The sequence below is a fragment of the Gekko japonicus genome, unplaced genomic scaffold (genome assembly GCF_001447785.1).
Source record: "Gekko japonicus isolate JY-2015 unplaced genomic scaffold, Gekko_japonicus_V1.1 scaffold3488, whole genome shotgun sequence".
Classification (NCBI taxonomy): domain Eukaryota; kingdom Metazoa; phylum Chordata; class Lepidosauria; order Squamata; family Gekkonidae; genus Gekko; species Gekko japonicus.
In genome coordinates this window covers 33,728-56,530 of record NW_015166533.1, presented here as the reverse complement: position 1 = coordinate 56,530, position 22,803 = coordinate 33,728, and the positions used below count along the sequence as shown (strand labels likewise).

The window sequence follows — 22,803 nt, the reverse complement described above, 5'->3', positions numbered from 1 at the left end:
AATTCTACTTTGTAAGCTACTGGAATTAAAGTTGTGAGCAAGTGATTGGGCCACTGCATAAATTAGTTTGTTCTGGAGCCATCCTTCCTGAGCTAAGACAAAAATGTGTGAGTCGGAGGCTAAAAAACTGTGAGCTAGCTCACACTAACTCAGCTTAGAGGGAACACTGCCCAGGTCCCACCTGGAAACTGGCATCCCCGGGTCTATCAGTGGCTACCAACCCTGGTGACGACAAGGAACCTCCACATTCAGCGGCAGTAAACCTCTACGCCCTGTTTGTTGGACCTCCAGAGGAACTATATTTTATATTGAGTTTTCTGCTAGTAAGATGAGTATATTTCCCTTCAACCCTATCTTCCCAAATGTCTTCAGTAGCGTATCATTGCCTATCAACAAAAAGTATTAAAACAGGGTTCTCCCTAAATGACTTGCTCAAAGTACAATGCATTCAACAGAACATTTACATTCATCTAATGCTAACATATATGCTGTTCTAACAACAATGTGGCCCTAGTTAGGGAATTTGGAATATATATGTAAACTGCTCAGAGACCTGCCAAAAAAGGTTAGAGCGGTATATAAATTGAATGTATAAATAAATAAATAAATAAACTAGTTGGCCACTGTATGAGACAGGATGCTGGACAGGAGAGACCACTGGTTTGATCCAGCAGGGCTCTTCTTACGCTCATCTTTGTAGCAGTGAGTCCCACCAATCGGCTCCTCCCGCATACCTCCTGCGACCGCCCTTCACCGAGCATGTTCCATTTGATCTGGTAGACAACCACGTCCGACGCCGCGATCGCTTCCCACTCCAGCCGGATCTCGCTTCCCGAGAGCTCCGTGGCTTTCAGGTGGCTCGGTGGCGGCACCTTTACTGAGAGACGAAGGAAGGGAAGATGCCGAAGGTTTTTCCTCATTCTGTCCCAGTTGCTCAGAGGAGAAGCCATTGGGCGGCCACGCCACGGAGCAGATGGCGAGGGAGCACAGTCGCAACCGGACAGCTGTCCTCAACCAGCCCGCTTTTCACTTCTCAGGACACCCCAATGACAAAAGCACGTCCAGAAGGACTGGGATGTGATATTTTGCAGCCATTAATTAAAGCATGACTATTTCAACTCTGGGCGAGGAGACGCATTCCGTTTTGGCATTGCCAGGAACCGAGGAGGGCGCTCAAGGAGAGGGGGGGGAGATCGTGTTACTCATGTACTGGAATCTCTCTGGTTTTATGAATAGAATTATGCTTAGAGATTCAGGCAGGCCTTTATATGTTTCAAAAGGGAATTATTTTAAAGAACATCAGGACCTATTTTCTCCTCGGTCGGTACCTTTGTGTGATTCAAAGCAGATGGGGGTGGTTGGTCTGTAACCGAAATTAAGCATCTGCCTCAACATCCATCCTGTGCAGGTACCTCTGAAGTTATTATTGCCTCCCAGCCTGGGCTTCTGATTGGCTGAGAGGATTCCATTCCCATATCAAACCTCAGGATCTCCAGCCAAACTGGCCTGGAGAAAAATGGCTTCCTGGCCCCAAAGTGGCGATCAGGATTTCCCTGGACATGTAAGAAAGGGCCACAAGAACTAAAAACGGATACAGCCAATGCTCCCTCTAAGCTATGGAGTCCTGTGAGCAAAAATTCTCTTTTGTGAGCTCCTGGCATGAAAGTTGTGAGCCAGCGATTTGGCTGCTGCATAAATTAGCTTGCTCTGGAGCCCTCCTTCCTGAGCCAAGACAAAAACTGTGTGAGCCAGAGGCTAAATAACTGTGAGCTAGCTCACACTAACTCAGCTTAGAGGGAACACTGGATACAACCTTTCCTGCCCTCCCTCTCGTGATCTGCCAAGTTCACGGAATCAGCATTGCTGTCAGATGGCCATCTGGCCTCTGTTTGAAAACCTCCAAAGGAGGAGAGCCCACCACCTCCCGAGGGAACCCATTCCACTGAGGAATCACTCTGAATTTCAGGAAGTTCTTCCTAATGTTTAGCTGAAAACTCTTCTGATTCAATTTCCACCCGTTGGTTCTGGTCCCACCTTCTGGGGCAGCAGAAAACAACTCTGTACCATCCATACCGTATGACAGCCCTCCGAGTACCTGAAGATGGTTATATTTGCAGGAATCATTTGTACACATGATCTATGCACACAGCAATCCATATAGAACACATGAAGCTGCCTTATACTGAATCTGACCGTTGGTCCATCGAAGTCAGTGTTGTCTACTCAGACTGGCAGGGTCTCCGACAGAGGTTTTTCACATCCCCCTCCTACCTAATCCCTTCAAAGGTAGACGCCAGGGACTGAACCTGGGACCTTCTGCATGCCAAGCAGGTGCTCTGCCACTGAGCCACAGCCCCTCTCCAGAAGTGACATTGGGTAGCTCTAGCAATTGCCAGAAACCCTATGATTTTACCATGATATGGGAAACCATAGTTTCCTGAGCTTCCTAGAGCTACCCTGTGTGACTTCCAGGTTTTTCCTGGAAGTGACATAGCGATGTTGTTGACATTGCTCTTTTCCCTCCCCCCACCGCTCTGGGAGGCGGCAGGCAAAGAGAGATGCCAAAAGGATACCTCCCGCCATAGTATGAGGCCCGGCAGCCCTCATTTAAGCTGATCACCCCCTACTTACATGTCGTAACGTTGCCCGTAACTGGAAAGGATTCACCTTCGTCGTAAATGGAAGTCACGCTGACAAAATATTTTGTCAGCGACGACAGAGGCTTCAGCACAGCGGACGAAACGTTGCCGGGAACCTCCAACTGAAATGAAATGAAATGAGATCTGCCGAATGTCTATAGAAGATATTGCTCTGGTTTGAGGGCAAAACTCTATGGGCTGAGGGCAATTTTACCATGGAGTTTTGCCCTCAAACCAGAGTGTCAGTGCACGACATCCCCAAAGGACAGGGACCTCGGTGGGGTACAATACCATAGAGACTACCCTCCAAAGCATCCATTTTCTCCAGGGGAACTGATCTCTGCAGTCTGGAGATGAGCTGTAATTCCAGGGGATCCCCAGGTCCCACCTGGTGTCTGGCATCCCTAGACCAAGGTCATGGCAGAAAGGCGCATCGATGGCTGCTAGCCATCAGAGCTAAAGGGAGCCTCAATTTACATAAGCAATAGACCCTGATTTCTGGAGGCTGAGAACAAACAATAGAGGAACCCCATCCCATTATACCTTCATGCTTTGCTTGAGAGATTCCCAACACATCTACCGGTCTATTGTTGGATACTTGATTTAGTCGCTTATTTATACCCTGCCTTATTTATACCACTGGGAACCCAAAGCAACTTATCTCATTCCCCTCTCCTCCATTTTGGAATGGAGACAACAGACTACAAAATGATGGCCTTTATCAGGGGTCTCCAACCTTTTTGAGCCTGTGGGCACCCTCAGAATTCTGACAGAGCATGGTGGGCGCAGCCTCAAAATGGCTGCCACAAAATGGCGGCCGCAGGAGGCAGACCCACCCACAGTGTCATTGCCACCGTTTGCTTTCAGGTCCATTCTGCACTTAGATCTCATCCCTGGTTTTATCAGAGTTCAACTCGCGACACAATGCCTTGCACTTATCCCTGGTTATAATGGTCCTTTCCGCACTAGACCTTAAATCCTGGCTCAACCCTGTCCCCGAACTTACATTCTACACTACATGCGAGTTCACCCCTGTAATTATCTCGGGGTATTTTTGTTTCCACATTACATTGAGGTTGTAATTACATGCTGTTATAACCGGGGATAAATGCAAGGGACTGTGTCACGAGTTGAACTCTGATGAAACCAGGGATGAGATATAAGTGCGGAATGGACCAATAGCATCCGTTAATCCCGGGACAACTGTGGGGCGAAACTGGGGTGACCTCAGTGTAATCTGGAAACAAAAAATACCCCAAGATAATTACAGGGGTGAACTCGTGTATAGTGTAGAATGTAAGTTCGGGGACAGGGTTGAACCAGGATTTAAGGTCTAGTGCAGAATAAGAGAAGAGATTAGATTTATATGTGGGGAGCGGTGGCACAGTGGGTATATCCCACTGTTTTAACATCCGAACTGTGTCAGTTCGAGCCCCGTGCTGGTGTGAGCAGCCAGCCTGTCGTCCCCAGCTCATCGTCCACCCAGCGATTCGAAAGCCTCGGCGAGTAGATAAAATGGGAACCATTCCTTAGAGAGGGTGGGCACACCGACTCCCTTCTGGGAAGGTGTTAGCTCTCGGTTGGAGACGTCCTGGTCTGGACCCGGAAGGCGGAACAATCTACTCAGCTAAGAAAATCCCTGCAGTGGGATGCGCCAGCCAGGCGGTGGCAATGTGGCGATGCAGCTGTTCGGAACATGACTGAGTCAAGCCAGAAACGTTTCCACCGGAAAGTACGGCGTGTGCAACTTAAATGAATTATATGTTGTCTTCCCTATCCCCTATGAAAAACATTGTTAGTCCCCTGTCTAAAGAGTAACTGTAAATCACTTTGAGCCCACTTGTGGGGAAAGCGATTAATAAATCGAAATTATTATTATTATTATTATTATTATTATCTCGCCCTTCACTACCCGAAGGTGTCTCAGAGCGGCTTACAATCTCCTTTCCCTTCCCCTCTCCACAACAGACACCCTGTGAGGTAGGCGGGGCTGAGAGAGCTCTGACAGAAACTGATCTTTTTTTTCAAGGACAGCTCTTTTCAGAACTACGGCTTGCCCAAGGTCATCCAGCAGCTGCAAGTGGAGGAGTGGGGAATCAAACCCGGTTCTCCCAGATTAGAGTCCGCGCACTTAACCACCACACCAAACTGGCTGTTTGTGCAGAAAGGACCTCAGTGCCACGGGGAAGATCCTTGTACCATGGTGGCAGCTGCTGCCAAAGCAACACTTTAAAAAATCTGCAAAGCCAATCAGATCTCCAATGGCCAATCAGAAGCCCTGCTGGGGAAAAGCCCCACTTGGCTCCACCCGCTGTCTAGAAAGACTTGGTGGGTGCCAGAGAAGGTGTTGGTGGGCTCCATGGCAGGCACAACGTTAGGGACCCTTGGCCTAGGTGGATCTTGTGCTGATCTAGGAAATCAATCCCCTTGTCTTCGTGGTCACTCACCTCCCCGGTGTTGCTCCCCCTGCTGGACATATATGTCACCCGGTGAGTCTTCACCGCTCGCAACGTCGCCTCCCAGTTGACCCGGACTGAACCATGGCTGACGTCTGAGAAACTCAGGCGGGGCGGAGGGCTCAGGGCCACTGCAAGATAGGAGAACTGCCGTTTAAGGGTCATCGACAGGATGGCCTGAATCTAGTTTAACTTCTGTGATTTCTCTCCCAGGACATCCTGGCCATCGTCGTTCAGAAAAGAAGCTAAAGATTGCTCTTGGGAAATTCTTCTCAGACGTCTAACAAAACCCCAGTTCTCAGTATCCCTCCAGGAAAACCATCAGCAGCTATAATTGGGTTTCAAGGTATTTTTACTAGCATGCCTGAGTTGGGAAATCCCTGGAGATTTTGGGGGTAGAGCCTGGGGAGGTGGGATATGGGGCTGGGATGGAAGGGACCTCAGTGGGGTATAATGCCATGGAGTCCAGCCTCCAAAACATCCATTTCCTCTGATCGCTATAACCTGGAGACCAGTTGTAATTCCGGGAAATCTCCAGCCACTACCTGGAGACTGGCAACCAAGTTCTGCTCCTTCCCCCCCAGATGGCCTGAACGTTCTGTACTCTGTGTCATTGTTATTCCACTGGTTTTGGACCAGATCCAGGAGAGGACTCCTATCTGGCTCGACAGAACCTATCAAAGTCTTCCACATCCTGGCTCCCCCAGCACCTAATGTTACAATCCCAACTTCAAGAATAGGCTAATGGGGTCTGAACTTGTGGAGGAGGAGGAGGAGGAGGAGAAGAAGAGATTGGATTTATACCCTGCCCTTCACTTGGAGTCTCAGAGCGGCTTACAAACTCCTTTCCCTTCCCCTCCCCACAACAGACACCCCGTGAGGTGGGTGGGGCTGAGAGAACTCTTGACAGAAACTGCCCTTTTTCAAGGACAGCTGTGCCAGAGCTTGTGACTGACCCAAGGTCACATCAGAACCCAGTTCTCCCAGATTAGAGGAAGAAGAAGAAGAAGAAGAAGAAGAAGAAGAAGAAGAAGAAGAAGAAGAAGAAGAAGAAGAAGAAGAAGAAGAGTTGGCTTTACACTCTGCCCTTCACTACCTGAAGGAGTCTCAGAGCGACTTACAATCTCCTTTCCCTTCCCCTCCCCACAACCAGGGGCGGATGAAGGCTCACTGGTGCCCTAAGCACTGACCAATCGTGGTGCCCCACTCCGTTCCACACTGACCCCCAGTCCATTTTAGCTGTTGACCTGTCTGACCAGATATACAATGCAGGTTGCAGCAATACAAAAATTTATCCATATGATAACACAACATACTGTACAAACTAAGTTTTCCACCCTTTTCCCAGCTTTGTGGTGCCCCCTTTGGCCCTGGTGCCCCAAGCACGTGCTTAGCCTGCTTAATGGTTAATCCGCCCCTGCCCACAACAGACACCCTGTGAGGTAGGTGGGCCTGAGAGAGCTCTGAGAGAGCTGTGACTGACCCAAGGGGAAAAGATCTTGAGGTCATAGTGGACAGCTCAATGAAAGCATCAACCCAGTGTGCTGCAGCGGTGAAAAAGGCAAACTCCGTGTCGGGGACTATTAGAAAAGGAACTGAGATATTGCAGTGCACCTGTATAGATCTATGGTGAGGCCTCATTTGGAATCCTGCGTACTGTTAATCAGGGCTCTTTTTGTAGAAAAAGCCCAGCAGGAACTCATTAGCATAATAGGCCACAACCAACAGCAGAAACTTATTAGCATATTAGGCCACACCCCTGACAGCACAGCTCATTAGCACATTAGGACGCACCCCCGTGTTACCAGAAGTGTGGTCATCCAGCCAAGCCCACCTTTTGCTTGTTATTCTGTTTACCTTGTTTGTTGTCAAAACCCAGGGCTTTTTGCATGTTAGGCCACACACCCCTAACGTAGCCAATCCTAATGAGTCTCTGCTCCTGTGTGAGACAGGATGCATGAAAAAAAGAGACCACGACTTACGTGTGGTTTCCTGGATGCTTGCAGGGTCACTAGCATCTTCTCCGTACATCGCATACACAGCCAGCGAGTATTCAGTGCTGGGGGACAAGCCCCCAATCAGAACTTCAGTCTTCATGACTTTCACCTGACAAGAGACGGGGGGGGGGGGGGGGGGGGGAGAAAACCACCTGAAAATCAGGACTCAAACCAATGTTAAAATCCTGCTGTCTGTTACAGTGAAAGCCAACACATCATCAGCTGTATCTGCCTCCTGTTCCTGAGCCATTTGACTGCCGGGCTGCCAAGTGCAGACTGGGAAATTCCTGGAGATCTAGGAGCGGAGCCTGGGGAGGGTGGGGGTTGAAGAGGGGAAGGACCTCAGGTTCTCCTAGATCAGAGGTGTCGAACTCATTTTATACGAGGGCCGAATCTGACATAAATGTACTTTGTCGGGCCAGGCCATGTCTTCACCCAAAGAGTGATTAACACTTGGAATTCACTGCCACAGGAAGTGGTGACAGCTACAAGCATGGACGGCTTCAAGAGGGAATTAGATAGGCATATGGAGCAGAGGTCCATCAGTGGCTATTAGCCACAAGGTATAGATAGGGGCTCTGGGGCAAGGGATTCTCTGTCTTCTTGGTGCTTGGGGGGGGTCAACAGTGGGAGGGCTTCTAATGTCCTGGCCCCACTGGTGGACCTCCTGATGGCACCTGGTATTTTTGGCCACTGTGTGACACAGAGTGTTGGACTAGATGGGCCTTTGGCCTGATCCAACATTGGCGTCTCTTATGTTCTTATGTGTGCCATAAAAGGTAATGCCCGGTGTTAGATCGCGCTAACAATGGACTCGTAGAGTGATTCAGCAAGTGATTCAGCTTTATTGGAAGTAACGAACAAGCACTAAACTCACGTTCTGATTGGTCGCTGTTACGAAGCGACCAATAGGAAGTTCGCTCAGAGGAGCCCTGGTCTGGCTCGAAGCTTAACATGGGAGTCCTATGAGGTGATTCATGTAATCATTTCAATACATTACAATTCCTCCCCCCTAAGTTAAGCCATCATCCCAATTGTTTTATTATTTACAAACATGCAATCAACCTTTGTACATCAGTTATTCCAACAGTATTTACACTCATAGTCCTTCAGATAAGTCGGCATTTGCCGCGAACGCTGGGACCTGCGGAGCGGTGCAGGCTCCATGGGCAGACAAGGTTGTGGGTCAGAGTGGGGTTCACTACAGCCTGGATCAGGCACAGACTCGACTGGGATTTCAGCCCCGCACACAGGGTTCTGCCCTGACTCGGGGACAGTACCGGGCCTTTCGGTACTCACCGCCTGCTCTGGGGGTGTCCACTCGACATCAGGGGATTCAGCCGTCGGAGAGTCAGCGCTGTCCCTAGCCCAACGTCTCCTTAACTGATCTATGTGGCGCCGCCATATTCGACCGTCAGCTAACTGCACCACATACATTCGAGTACCCACAGAGTCGGATATAACCCCAGGAAGCCATAAGTGCCCGTTTGCATAATTTCGTGCGAAAACCTTGTCCCCTTTTTCAAACATGCGCACCTTCGGTTGCGCCGTGGTACGCTCGGATTGCTCTTCAGTGAGGTCTGGGTGCATTCGGTTCAAACGGGTCGTGAGTCTCCGCCCCATTAACAATTCGGCCGGACTACGGCCTGTAGCACTACAGGGGGTGGTGTGCTGCAGCAAAAGAAAGGAGCCCAGCCTCTGGCTCCAGTCCCCTTCGTCCATTTTACCCAGGGCCTCTTTGGCCGTCCTGACCATCCGTTCGGCTTGGCCATTAGATGCCGGATGGAAAGGGGCCGAAGTCATTTGGCGTATGCCATTACTCGTGAGGAAGAGCCTAAATTCCTCAGACACAAATTGAGGCCCGTTGTCACTGACGATGACGTCAGGCAACCCGTGGGTGGCAAAAAGTCGGCGGAGCGCATGGATCACAGCAAGTGATGTGGTCGATTTCATATGCACGACCTCCAGCCATTTGGACATAGCGTCCACCACAATTAGGAACATTTGCCCTTGGAGAGGGCCAGCAAAATCTATATGCAATCTGGCCCAGGGTTTACCAGATGACTCCCAGCCTTGGGGTGTAGCTTGTGGGGGATCGGGTCTGACTTGCTGGCATTTGGGACACCCTCGTACCCATTCTTCGATCTCTTTGTCCAGCCCCGGCCACCAGACATACCCTCTGGCCAACGCTTTGGTGTGTACCATACCGGGGTGACCCTCGTGCAGCGACTCTAACACTCTCGTCCTGAGTTTGTCAGGAACCACCACCCTGTTCCCCCATAATACACAGCCCTTAGAAATGGATAGTTCATTTTGACGGCTTTTGTAAGGGCCGAACTCCGGTTCAACGCTTCCAACCGGCCACCCCCTCCAAACCCAGTTTAATACTCGGGACAGCACGCTATCCTTGGCCGTGTGTGCTGCAATGTCCCTGGATGATACCGGGGGTCGAGGAAGCTCCTCAATTGCCAAGACCTCACAGGCGGGGGCAGGGTCTGCGCCAATGTCCGGCACCGGGCACCGGCTGAGGGCATCCGCATGCCCAATCGCTTTCCCAGGCCGGTGCTCTAAGTCAAAATCGTAAGCCTGCAAAAATATCGCCCATCTAAGCATGCGTGGGGACATGATATTTGGCAATTGCTTATCGGGCGCAAAAATCCCCAGTAGCGGCTTGTGGTCAGTGACCAGCAAAAATCGTCTGCCAAAAATAAAATCATGGAACTTTTTGACAGCCGCTACCAACGCCAGACCCTCCTTGTCTATCTGGGCATAGTTCCGCTCTGCCGCAGATAGTGATCTAGAATAAAAAGCGATAGGCGCTTCGCTCCCATCAGGCATCAGATGGCTTAAAACTGCGCCTACTCCAAAAGGTGAAGCGTCAGCAGCTAACACCAGGAGCTTGTGTTCATCATAATGCGTGAGTACGGCATTAGATGTCAGCAGCTCCTTGACTCCCACAAAAGCCTTTTCCTCGGCCTGCCCCCACTTCCATTTTGCCTCCTTGTGCAAAAGCGCGTGCAAAGGGGCCGCCACTGATGCCTTATGCGGTAAAAACGCATGATAAAAATTCAGGAGTCCTAAAAAGGATTGGAGCTCCTTCTTACTCACCGGCCTGGGGGCGTTTTGGATTGCAGATACCTTCTCATCCGTGGGGTGGACTCCCTCTGCGTCAATGCGAAACCCCAGGAAGTCCACACTTTCCACCCCGAGCGTGCATTTTGAGCGCTTAACTCTGAGACCGGCATTTTGAAAACGCCTGAGGACCTCTTTAACCCGGTCCAGTAGTTCCTGTTCAGACCCGCCCGCAATCAGCACGTCGTCAAAATAGGGCACTGTGCCAGGTACCCCCCTTAGTAGACGTTCCATGAGGCCCTGAAAAATCCCAGGTGCTACGTTGACCCCGAATTGCAGCCTGTTCACTTTAAAAGCCCCTTGGTGGGTTACAATTGTTTGGGCCTCGGCAGCCTCCGGGGTGACAGGCAACTGCTGGTATGCCTGGGCCAGGTCAAATTTGGCGAAAATCTTGCCACCCCCCAGGGAAGCCAAAATGTGGCTTATTACCGGGACCGGGTACGAATGTTGCTGCAGCGCCTTGTTAATCGTACATTTGTAATCGGCGCATAGTCGTATGGACCCATCTGATTTGACAGGGGTTACGATCGGGGTCTCCCATTTGCTGTATGGTACTGGCTCTAAAACCCCTTGCTCAACTAGTTTGTCAATCTCTTTTTCCACCTTATGTTTGAGAGACACAGGTACTTTCCGATACTTCAACCTAATAGGTTTGACTGACGGATCTAAGTCAAACGCAACCGGGGGGCCCTTGTACCTTCCCAACCCTTCGGCAAATACATCAGGGAACAGGTCGTACAGCATGCCCCATTTATTTTCAGACATCCTGTTAATCCCAGAAATACCAATGCCCAATGGCTCAAACCAATCTAACCCTAGCAGGTTAACCCGGTCTCCCTCTGCAATCAGGAATGACAGTTTAACACATTTCCCCTTATACTCAACAGTAACAGAGTCCCGTCCGGCCAAGGGAATTCGGTTGCCCTGGAAGTCGGACACTCTGGTTCCCGCAGGCTGGAGCCGCCGCCGGCTTCGGTTCGGGAACAACTGGCGCCAGGACGCGGCAGAAATCACCGTCACGGACGATCCTGAGTCCACCTCCATTGTACAGGGTCGGCCGTCGAGGAGTGGAGTCACGGTGATCTTGCCCTGGCTGCTGGTGCGATTTACGGCCGATGCGCTCGACAAGGTCGCCGTCAACTGGCAGCTTGCTTCCGATGCTGAGGAATGGGTCTTGCCTTGGGTGCTGACTGGAGTGCCCCTCTGCGCTGACCGGTTGTTAGTTGAGGGATCCTTCTTTGCTGATCTGCAGACTCTGGCCAGATGACCACGCCGCCCACACGCTCTGCAGTCGACATCACGAGCCCAACAGGAGTCGCGCTGGTGTTTCCCGCCACAACCGGAGCAAGGCTTGACGTTGGTAGTCTTCGCTGGGGTCCGCTTGCCTCGAACCGCGTTGACGTCATCGTCTGCTTCCTCGCTCTCGCTGTCCCGCTGCGAGTGGACGCTGTGCTCTGCCATCCGCTGGCGGACCTCCTTCGTGGACTTCTCCGCTGCTTCCGCGGCCACGGCCTCTTCGTAGGCCACTGCCCAGGTCAGAGTGGTACGGGCGAACAGCCTTTGTTGTAGCTTCTCGTCTCTGAGGCCGCACACAAGACGGTCTCGGAGGGCTTCTTCCACGTCATGGAAGTTGCACGGCCGTGCGGCTTTGCGAAGGGCCGCCACGAAATCCGCGATGGTCTCGCCTCCGGCCTGGCTCCGCTTGTAAAACGCGTGCCGGCAGGCGATCTCCGACGGTTGTGGAGAATAGTGAGCCTTAAGCTTCTCAGTGATGTCAGCGTAAGTGACAGTCTTTATATCAGTTGGGGCCACCAACGACCTGGCTATGTCGAAGGTCCCCTTCCTGCAGGAACTCAGGAGGCACGCCCGTTTCTTGGCCTCGTCTGTAATGTCGTGTGTCTCCAGATGGAACTCGAACCTGGACAGGTAGGAGTCCCAGTCTTCTGAGGAGGGTTCGAAGCACTCGAACTTCTGGCTTCCAGCCATCGTGGGAGACTTGGGCACCGGAGCTGGTGGCGCCTCCGCCGGATCGGCTGCTGTGCTCTGCTCGCTTTCTTCCGAGTCCGAAGTGTGGATGTCCGCAGGGCTGCCTACCTGCTCTAACATCCCACCTTCGTCGCCAATTGTTAGATCGCGCTAACAAAGGACTCTTAGAGTGATTCAGCAAGTGATTCAGCTTTATTGGAAGTAACGAACAAGCACTCAACTCAGTAAGAAACCAGAACGGAAAACAGTGGGAGCTTATGCTCCTTTTAAACATAACCGGGCTAATGTAGCCACGCCTATTTACAAATAACAACCAATAAGATTGCTTGGTTAAAGACCAATGAGAAGCTTTCCCTCGCAGGGGAACAGTTCAGTTCTGATTGGTCGCTGTTACAAAGCGACCAATAGGAAGTTCGGTCAGAGGAGCCCTGGCTTGGCTCGAAGCTTAACATGGGTTTCTAATGAGGTGATTCATGTAACTGTGCCAATACATTACACCCGGTACCGGAGATATAACCTTTGTAAAGGACACAGGCAAACCCAATTAACAATATGATATTTTACTCAAAATACAAACAAAAGCAATTGTTTTCTAGCAGTGAAAGCAACTGATTTACTGGGGAACCCACAAAAGCCCCCTAAAATGTATTTAATCATATGCAAGACTAGGTTTTTTCCCAAGGAATATCATAGAATCACAGAGGCGGAAGGGGCCAGACAGACCATCTAGTCCGACCCCCCTGCCCAATGCAGGACCAGCCTAAACCATCTCTGACAAATATCCATCCAGCCTCTTCTTGAAAGCTGCCAGTGAAGGGGAGCGAACCACCTCCATGGGCAACTGCTTCCACCCCTGAACCACTCTGACCGTGAAAACGTTTTTCCTGATATCCAGCCGATACCTTTCTGCACGTAATTTATACCCGTTGCTTCAGGTCCTATCCTCTGCTGCCAACTGGAACAGCTCCTTGCCCTCCTTCAAATGACAGCCTTTCAAATATTTAAAGAGAGCAATCATGTCCCCCCCCCCCAATCTCCTCTTCTCCAGACTAAACATTCCCAAGGCCCTTAGCCTTTCTTCGTGGGGCTCAGTCTCCAGACCCCCTGATCATCCTCATGGAGTACCTTACATTTCCATACATACCAGTTGCTTGCGGGCCAGGTCAGAGCCCTGGACAGGCCGGCTCCAGCCCCCGGGCCTTATGTTTGACAACCCGGTGCCAGATTCTATGGTACACCATAGTGTCCACCCTCCAAAGCAGTCATTTTTCTCCAGGCTAACTGATCTCTGTACTCTGGAGATTAGTTGTAATTGTGGGAGATCTCGGGGCTCCACATGGAGGTTGGCAACCGTAACTGACTGGCATGGAATGGGGAAATACAATGGAAAAGGAGGATCTTACAAACTTTTGCTTGAGAGCTCACAAAATCCCTCTTCAACCTCAGGAAAGAATGACTGTTATCCCTTGCATTGAGCCAGTGTTGTATTGTGGTCTGAGCAAGTCAGTAGGACTGTAGAGTTTTTTGTTGTTCAATTGCACAGTCGAGTCCGACTCTTTGCGCCCCCATGGACAAAATCACAGCAGGCCCTCCTGTCTTCCGCCGTCCTCTGAAGTTTGCTCAATTTCATGTTCGTTGCATCTATGAAATTATCTAACCATCTCATCCTTTGAAATCCCCATCGTCTATGACCTTACTTGGGTTGAATTTCACCACTCTGCCCTGAAACTCACTGAGTAGCCCAAGACCAACCACTTTCCCTCAGCCTAATGAAATAAAATGGAGGCATGAAGAACCATGTATTCACCACACACAGAGTTCTGTGGAGGAAGGGATAAGAATGAGATGGAAATATAAAATATATATCGGGGTCCCCAATCTCTTGAAGTCTGCGGGCAACTTGGGGATTCTGACACACGGTGAAAGGTGTGACAATAAAATGGCTGCCAAGGAAGAAGAAGAAGAAGAAGAAGAAGAAGAAGAAGAAGAAGAAGAAGAAGAAGAGGAGGAGGAGGAGGAGATTGGAATCCTACCCCGCCCTTCACTACCCAAAGGAGTCTCAGAGCGGCTTACAAACTCCTTTCCCTCCCGCTCCCCACAACAGACACCCCGTGAGGTAGGTGGGGCTGAGAGAGCTCTTGACAGAAACTACTCTTTTTCAAGGACAGCACAGCTCTTATCAGAACTACGGCTTGCCCAAGGTCATCCAGCCAGGTGCAAGTGGAGGAGTGGGGAATCAAACCCGGTTTTCCCAGATTAGAGTCCGCGCACTTAACCACTGCACCAAACTGGCTAGGTAGGGCTAGGTAGGTGGAGCCAAGCACAAAGTGGCTCCTACAGGAAGGGGAGCCAGCCACAAAACGTCAGGGATTGAGGTCACATATAACTCTAACTGGAACTCTACAACATTTCAGGAAGAAGCTCTTTTTAATGACCTACTGCCTTGTAATCTGCCAATCAAATCATCAGTGGCCAGTCAGAAGCTTTTCTGGGCAAAAGCTCCACCTGGCCGTGCCCACTTTCTAAACACACTCGGCGGCGGCCAGGCCTTGTATTGGCCGGCACCAAAGTGCCCATAGGGACCACCTTGCAGACCCCGGATATATATCATAAGAAAACAATTGAGCAAATTGAGTCGAAGTCCCATAGTATTAGGACTTGAAGGCACCCAATTAAGTTGATAGGCAATAGATTCAGGATGGGGAAAGGACTGTATCAGTCAGTGAGCCAGTCTGGTGTCATGGTTAAGTGCACGGACTCTAATCTGGGAGAACTGGGTTTGATTCCCCACTCCTCCACGTTCACCTGCGGGATGACCTTGGGCAAGCCGTAGTTCTGATAAGAGCTGTTCTTGAAAGAGCAGTTCTCCAGAGAGCTCTCTCACCCCCCACCTACTTCACAGGGTGTCTGTTGAGGGGAGGGGAAGGGAAAGGAGTTGGTAAGCCGCTCTGAGACTCCTTTGGGTAGTGAAGGGCGGGGTATAAATCCAATCTCTTCTTCTTCTTCTTCTTCTTCTTCTTAACTTGTGGGTGCTGGAGTGAGCAACTCAGTATTCCTGGCCACTGGGGGGCGCTACGTCACTCCAAGGGTGTCTAGGTGTTGTCTCCCTGAATGGGATGCCTCTCTTTGACTTAAGCTGGGAGCCAGCCTCTGATCCCTCCTCTCTCTCTCCCATTTGTCCTCTCCCTCTCTTCACATGGCCTTCCATGGAGACACACATCTCTGCAGGTCTCTCCTGTAGAGACAATGCCCTCATACACCCAAACACACGATGCCAGACACGCAGGTTTGATTCCCCACTCCTCCTCCACATGCAGCTGCTGGTGTGACCTTGGGTCAGTCCCAAGTTCTCTCAGAGCTGTTCTCTCAGGAGCAGTCCTCGAAAGAGCTCTCTCAGCCCCACCTAACTCACAGGGTGTCTGTTGTAGGGTGGGGAGGGGAAGGGAAAGGAGATTGTAAGCCGCTCTGAGACTCCGAGTGAAGGGCGGGGTATAAATCCAATCTCTTCTTCCTCCTCCTTCTCCTCCTCCTCCTCCCTTGTTTGGGCCTCCTGATACAAGCTGTGTGACTCTTTAAGGCAGAGACACCCAAGGATGACAGAGGGAGGGCGCAAGGTGATAATCAATCTGCAAGGTCTGTCTAGATCACTTGGGCAGGGGCACAACTGCTGGCGGCTTCCCATTTGCAGAAACAATTTTCTATTTATTTCAGTTCTCCTCAACACACTCCCCGCCCCCTGCCATTACAGCGGATTTGCTGCCCCCTTCTGGCCAGTTTGCAGAAGGACCCGGAAACTAAGTGTTCTTTATGCAGGCGGTTTCCCCGAAGCGAGTTTGGGGTTTTTTTGTTTGGCTCAGCCCATGTTTCCCAGAGCGTGGCCCGTGCAGATTCTCCAGTCTCCCAATCTAAGAGATGCTGCTCCAACACAGTGGCCCAATTCTGTGATCCAGTTCTATTTGCAGGCATGGTAATAATTCCAGAAGGGTTGCTTGGGTTTGGCCCTGTTCACACGGAGCATTTGCCCCGCGGAAGGCACAATAGTCGGGCGGATTTTCAGGGCGTGATCACACCGGAACATCTGGGAGGCATAGCACACCCGTGGCCAACCCGTGGCGTGCCGCCGAAGATGCGCATTTAAAAGGTACCTGCAACGACCTACTGGCAAATGGTTTGCCACGGGCTGCATACGGACTCCCGCAGTGTGATCGCACTGGCGCGTGGCTATTCCCCCGGGTCATCCTCTTTGCTGTGCGCGAAGACGGAGGAAGCCCCGGTGTGCTGCCATCGCATCTGATTGCCTAATGCTGGATCAGAATGCGACGGCGGAAATAGCCACGCCTCCCCTCCGCGTTATTTGACCCGTGTGAACGGGGCCTTTGCCTGTTGCAGCAATAAGAAATCAGGAGTCTTGTGGCACCTTAAAAACCAACAAGATTTTCTCCCAACTTAAGCTACAGCTCATTTCATCTACAATCTCCTCCCCCCCTCCCCTGTGAGGTAGGTGGGGCTGAGAGAGCTCTCTCAAGAACTGCCCTTGAGAGAACAGCTCTGACAGAATTTCTGACTGACCCAATGTCACACCAGCAGCTGCATGTGGAGGAGTGGGGAATCGAACCCGGTTCTCCCAGGTTAGAGACTGCACTCTTAACCACTACACCCAACTGGCTCAGATGCTCAGATGGTTATACTTGAAGGCAGGGGTCATTTCCTGCAGGAGCGCACAGGAGCGGAGCTCCAGCAGTAAAGAGCCCAGGGGTCAGGCACATGCAATAAGCCCCACCCCCTGCTCCCAGCAGCCCTCAGTCAGAGCAAGAAGCAGCCAGGTAAGTTGCAGAGCTCCCCCTGGTCCAAAACAGTCCAGTGGCACCTTTAAGACCAAGTGTTATTCAGGTACAAGCTCTCCCTCCTCTGTGAGGACAGATCTGCACGTTCCCTGCCCCCCAATAGCTAGCAATCCAAAACAGTCCAGTGGAGCCTGAGCGGTGGGTGTTGCCTTCTGACACACTTCCGGTGATGTCAGGGGGTGTGGCATATGCAAATAAGTTATGCTAATGAGTTATGCTAATGAGCTCCTGCACCTCTTTTTCTACGAAATGACCCCTGGTTGAAAGTAGTTTGGTCCCAAACCTGGCTGTCCTCGACTAGGGCCAGGGCTTTTTCAGCCCTGGCCCCAGCCTGGTGGAACTCTCTGCCAAACAACATCAAGGCCCTGCGGGACCTTATGCAGTTCCGCAGGGTCTGTAAGGCAGACATGTTCCGCCGGGCCTTTGGTTGAGGACAGCGATGGCTTCCGCCTTGGCTGACTCCTGCTCTCCCTACTCTCCCTACTCTCCTTCCATCAGGTTGTTTTATTCCTCCTCCCCATACCCATGAGGTGGCCACAGTCCGGAGTTGGGAAGAAACTGTAATTTCGCCACATGATTTTTTTTTAAGATTGCTAGGTTAACATTATTTATGTGCTTATTTCATGGTTTTAATGTTTTTTCTCTGTGTTGTACATCACCCAGAGCCCTGCGGTAGTGGGATTGGGTGAAGAAGAAGAAGAAGAAGAAGAAGAAGAAGAAGGGCTAAAACCAACATTTTGTATTGAGCCCAGAAGCACACTGGGAATAGATGTACTTGATACAGGATAGGGAGAAGAAGAAGAAGAGGAGGAGGAGGAGGAGGAGGAGGAGGAGAAGGAGAAGGAGAAGGAGAAGGAGAAAAAGAAGAAGAAGAGGAAGAAGAAGAAGAAGAAGAAGAAGAAGAAGAAGAAGAAGAAGAAGAAGAAGAAGAAGAAGAAGAAGGGCTAAAACCAACATTTTGTATTGAGCCCAGAAGCACACTGGGAATAGATGTACTTGATACAGGATAGTTGTTATCTGCTCTTTGATTCCCCACTCCTCCACTTGCACCTTGGGCAAGCCATAGTTCTGATAAGAGCTGTTCTTGAAAAAGAGCAGTTTCTGTCAGAGCTCTCTCAGCCCCGCCTACCTCACAGAGTGTCTGCTGTGGGGAGGGGAAGGGAAAAAGGAGTTTGTAAGCCGCTCTGAGACACCTTTGGGTAGTGAAGGTCGGGGTATAAATCCAATCTCCTCTTCTTCCTCTTCTTCTTCCTCCTCTTCTTCTTCCTCTTCGATGAAGACTGGTGCAGTGGTTAAGTGCGTGGACTCTAATCTGGGAGAACCAGGTTTGATTCCCCACTCCTCCACTTGCACCTTGGGCAAGCCATAGTTCTGATAAGAGCTGTTCTTGAAAAAGAGCAGTTTCTGTCAGAGCTCTCTCAGCCCCACCTACCTCACCGGGTGTCTGTTGTGGGGAGGGGAAGGGAATGGTGTTTGTCAGCCGCTCTGAGACTCCAAGTGAAGGGTGGGGTATAAATCCAATCTCGCTCTCTTTCTCTCTCCCTCTCTCTCCTGAGGCCCTATTAACATTCTCCCCAGACAAGCATCCAAAATAAAATCCAGACGCAGGTGTTCATGTGGTACAGCCCTCTCACGGGACTGTACAACTTCAGAACGTATGTCACCGGTTTAAAATTGCCCACGTACAAAAATCGCCTTCTACCTGTAATTCCTAGGTTAAGTGCCTAAAAGCTGTGATTCCGGCGAAACGAATGAACAAACAAAATACTCTACCTCTTTAGTGTGGTCATTTGCTCCGTTGGGTGCTGAAGAACAAAGGACCAGATACTGTGTAGCGCCATCTGCTGGCTGCCAGGTCAGTTTTATGCTGTTGTGGCTGATTTCCGATGCTCGGAGGGAACGGGGAGCAGACAGAGGCACTGCAAGAGTGAGAGGAGAAAGAGAAAATGGGCAAAGCAGACAATGTATCATGTTCTCTAGACCACATAACCTCCTCAAAGATCTTGCTTAGTTTATTTATTTATTTTTAATCCTGAGAATGGGCAAAAATCATGCATACTCTACTGTTTGGTGTAGTGGTTAACAGTGCGGACTCTAATCTGGGAGAACCGGGTTTGATTCCCCACGCCTCCACTTGCAGCTGCTGGTGTGACCTTGGGTCAGTCACAAGTTCTCTCAGAGCTGTTCTCTCAGGAGCAGTCCTCGAGAGAGCTCTCTCAGCCCCACCTACCTCACAGGGTGTCTGTTGTGGGGAGGGGAAGGGAAAGGAGATTGTATGCTGCTCTGAGACTCCAAGTGAAGGGCAGGGTACAAATCCAGCCTCTTTTCTTCTCTCTGTAACAAAACACCGCATCTTTGGCTTCCCTCGCCAGTGGCGTTTTGCAAATGAAGTAGAGCTATTTGTTTGAATTGTAGTTGTGTTTAGCACAACGGATTCCACTTATGCTTGTCATGAGGAAAGGCAAACAGCGCAGCAATGAAGCTCTGCCCCTTGGCTACTCTGGCTTCTGGGATCTGACCGCGCACGGCCAGCAAACTTCCAGGCCTATTTTGGCTATGCTTGTGTTGTCTTTTGAAATAAAATATCCTCTGGGAGAGCAATTATTCACCCCAAACCATAGTGTGTGATTTGTCTGCTTTTGTTTGCTCTTGAGGGTAAAAGCAAGCCTGCAAAGAGGATGGATACAATTTCACTAGCTCTTTGTTCCAGTGGCATTATCTAAAGTTGCCAACCTCCTGGTGGGGCCTGGAGATCTCCCAGAATTACAGTTGATCTCCAGACGACAGAAATCAGTTTCCCTGGAGAAAGTGGGCTGCTTTGGAGGCTGGGCTCTATGGCTCAATAGGAATGAACTAAATAAACAGGCCACCGTATGGATGCTCCAGCCTCTGAGAGCCAGTTTGGTGTAATTTGTAAGAATGGCAGACTCTCATCTGGAGAACCGGGTTTGATTCCCCAGTCCTCCACATGCAGCCAGCTGGGTGACCTTGGGTCAGTCACAGTTCTCTCAGAGCTCTCAGGAGCAGTTCACTCAGAGCTCTCTCAGCCTCGCCTGCTTCACAGGGTGTCTGTTCTGGGGAGAGGAAGGGAAAGGAGATTGTATGCTGCTCTGAGACGAGGAGGAGATTGGATTTATACCCCGCCCTTCACTCAGCATCTCAGAGCAGCTGACAATCTTCTTTCCCTCCCCCTCCCCACAACAGACACCGTGTGAGGTAAGTGGGGCTGAGAGAGCTCTTTTGAGGACTGCCCTTGAGAGAACAGCTCTGACAGAATCCAATTCTCTTTCTTCTTCTTCTTACTATCCCATGCTGTTGTGCACCCCCCAAAAAACCTTACCCTCCCCCGGCTCCACCGCCAAATCTCCAGGGATTTCCCAACCTGGAATTGGCTAGCCTAGTTTTAATTCCACCGTTCTACTAAAGCAGACCTTAAAGTAGCTTTAAAAACCCGTGAAATCAACTGAAACAATGGACAAAACTGGTGCTTAGAAAAAAGCAATGAATAATTAAAAGAAAAGCAAAACAGCGGCACGCTTTGATGTCATGAAAAGCAAACACACAATGCTTTTTGCTCGAGGGTTCAGAAACTAGTAACAAGGGCAACAGGCAGATCCGACGCGGGGAGGGCGTTCTTAATTGGCAGGCAGGTTCCTATGGGAGCAGGCAGCCTTTTATCTACCCTGTCGTCTCCAAACTGCTGAGTGCTTTGTAGGTCAAAACCAAACCTGTGCATTGTGCCAAGGAAAAAAAAAAAGACTGGAAGTCAATGAAGGTCTTTGTGTATTGGATGTTTTATGTTAGCCACTGGACGTTCCTCGGGTTCCTGTGCCAGTCAAGAATCTGGCCACTTCGTTCTAGACCGGCGGACGTTTCTGAACAGTCTTCAAAGTCAGCCCTACATATAGTGAATTACAGTAGCCAAGCATGAGTTCTGGATAACATTTGACAAGCACATTTAAGTCCAGAAGGGGATTCACTTGTCACCTCAGCCAAAGCTGGTGAAAGAAGAAGAGATTGGATTTATACCTCGCTCTCCACTACCCAAAGAAGTCTCAGAGCGGCTTACAATCTCCTTTCCCTTCCCCTCCCCACAACAGACACCCTGTGAGGTAGGTGGGGGCTGAGAGAGCTCTTTTGAGAACTGCTCATGAGAGAACAGCTCTGAGAGGACTTGTAACTGACCCAAGGTCACACCAGCAGCTGCATGTGGAGGCGTGGGGAATCAAACCAGGTTCTCCCAGATTAGAGTCTGCCCTCCTAACCACTACACCAAACTGGCTCTCTGAAAAGCACTGTGTGCAACAGACACTACTTGTACATCCAGCTGCGAAACTACCTCTACCAGGACTCTTAAACTTGGACTTCCAAGGGAGCTGCAAACCCATCCAATGCAGGTGGAGCCCTGCCCTCAGGACCTAACAGATCGCTTTGAGGTTTGGTTTACTGGCCTTCATCCAACCCATTATTGACTCTGTTTAAAATGCCGCCAACTCACTGAGACAAAAAGGAGAAGCAGCCAGGGTTGCCAGCCTCCAGGTGGGGCCTGGAGATCCCCTGGAATTCAAGCTGATCTCCAGACTACAGAAATCAATTCTGCTGGAGAAGATGACAGATTTGGAGGGGGGGGGAACTCTGTGGCATCACCTCCCTGCTGTACTCACTTCCCCCCCAAAAAAAACCCCTGCACCCTCCCCAGCCTCTACCACCAAATCTCCAGGAATTTCCCCACTTGGATTTGGCAACCTTAGAAGCAGAAGATGCAGCAGCAGCAGAAGAAGAAGAAGAAGAAGATGCAGCAGCAGCAGAAGAAGAAGAAGAGGAGGAGGAGGAGGAGGAGGAGGAGGAGATTGGATTTATACCCTGCCCTTCACTACTCGAAGGAGTCTCAGAGCGGCTTACAATCCCCTTCCCCTTCCCTTTCCCACAACAGACACCTTGTAGGGTGGGTGGGGCTGAGAGAGCTCTCTCAAGAACTGCCCTTGAGAGAACAGCTCTGACAGAATTTCTGACTGACCCAAGGTCACACCAGCAGGTGCCAGTGGAGGAGTGGGGAATCAAACCCGGTTCTCCCAGATTAGAGTCCACGCTCCTAACCACTACACCAAACAGGGCATCATCCACGACATAATGAGGCCTTCCGCCTCATCCTGGGGGCTTCCACATTAAAAAGGATTGGGGCACAAAATACACGAATAACACAGAGTAAAATTCATGTGACAGAGCCATGGTCCTTCAACACCTCTTCTTGGAACCTGTCCAACAGCTACGAGTGGAACTGTCCATGCAAGGCGCCTCAGCTCGTGACCCTGACAGGCTATCCGGAAAAATACCCACTGAACTTCTATACCTCTTCTTGGAACCTGCCCAACAGCTACAAGTGGAACTGTCCATGCAAGGTGCCTCAGCTTGTGACCCTGATAGGCTATCCAGAAAGAAACCCACTGAACTTCAACACCTCTTTCTGGAACCTGCCCAAAAACTACACGTGGAACCCTCCATGCAAGGTGCCTCAATTCGTAACCCTGATAGTCTATCCAGAAGGATACCCACTGAACTTCAATACCTCTTCTTGGAACCTGCCCAACAGCTACAACCGTCCATGCAAGGTGCCTCAGCTCGTGAACCTGATAGGCTACCCAAAAAGAAACCCACTGAACTTCAACACCTCTTCCTGGAACCTGCCCAAAAACTACACGTGGAACCCTCCATGCAAGGTACCTCAATTCATAACCCTGATAGGCTATCC

At 50.5% G+C, this 22,803-nt stretch overlaps 1 protein-coding gene across 1 annotated transcript in view; it reads right to left on the bottom strand.

Moving 5' to 3' along the window:
- The window catches only part of COL20A1 (collagen, type XX, alpha 1), a gene marked incomplete at its 3' end in the record, with an annotated part of 132,884 nt that overhangs the window by 79,610 nt on the left and 30,471 nt on the right, over positions 1–22,803 (bottom strand). Inside the window, exons 11-15 of the mRNA XM_015412296.1 lie at positions 18,828–18,973; positions 7,078–7,201; positions 5,087–5,226; positions 2,632–2,761; positions 735–877 (exon numbers count right to left, since the gene is read on the bottom strand). Of these exons, the coding sequence (XP_015267782.1) occupies positions 735–877; positions 2,632–2,761; positions 5,087–5,226; positions 7,078–7,201; positions 18,828–18,973 (683 nt within the window). The remainder of the gene's footprint in view (positions 1–734; positions 878–2,631; positions 2,762–5,086; positions 5,227–7,077; positions 7,202–18,827; positions 18,974–22,803) is intronic.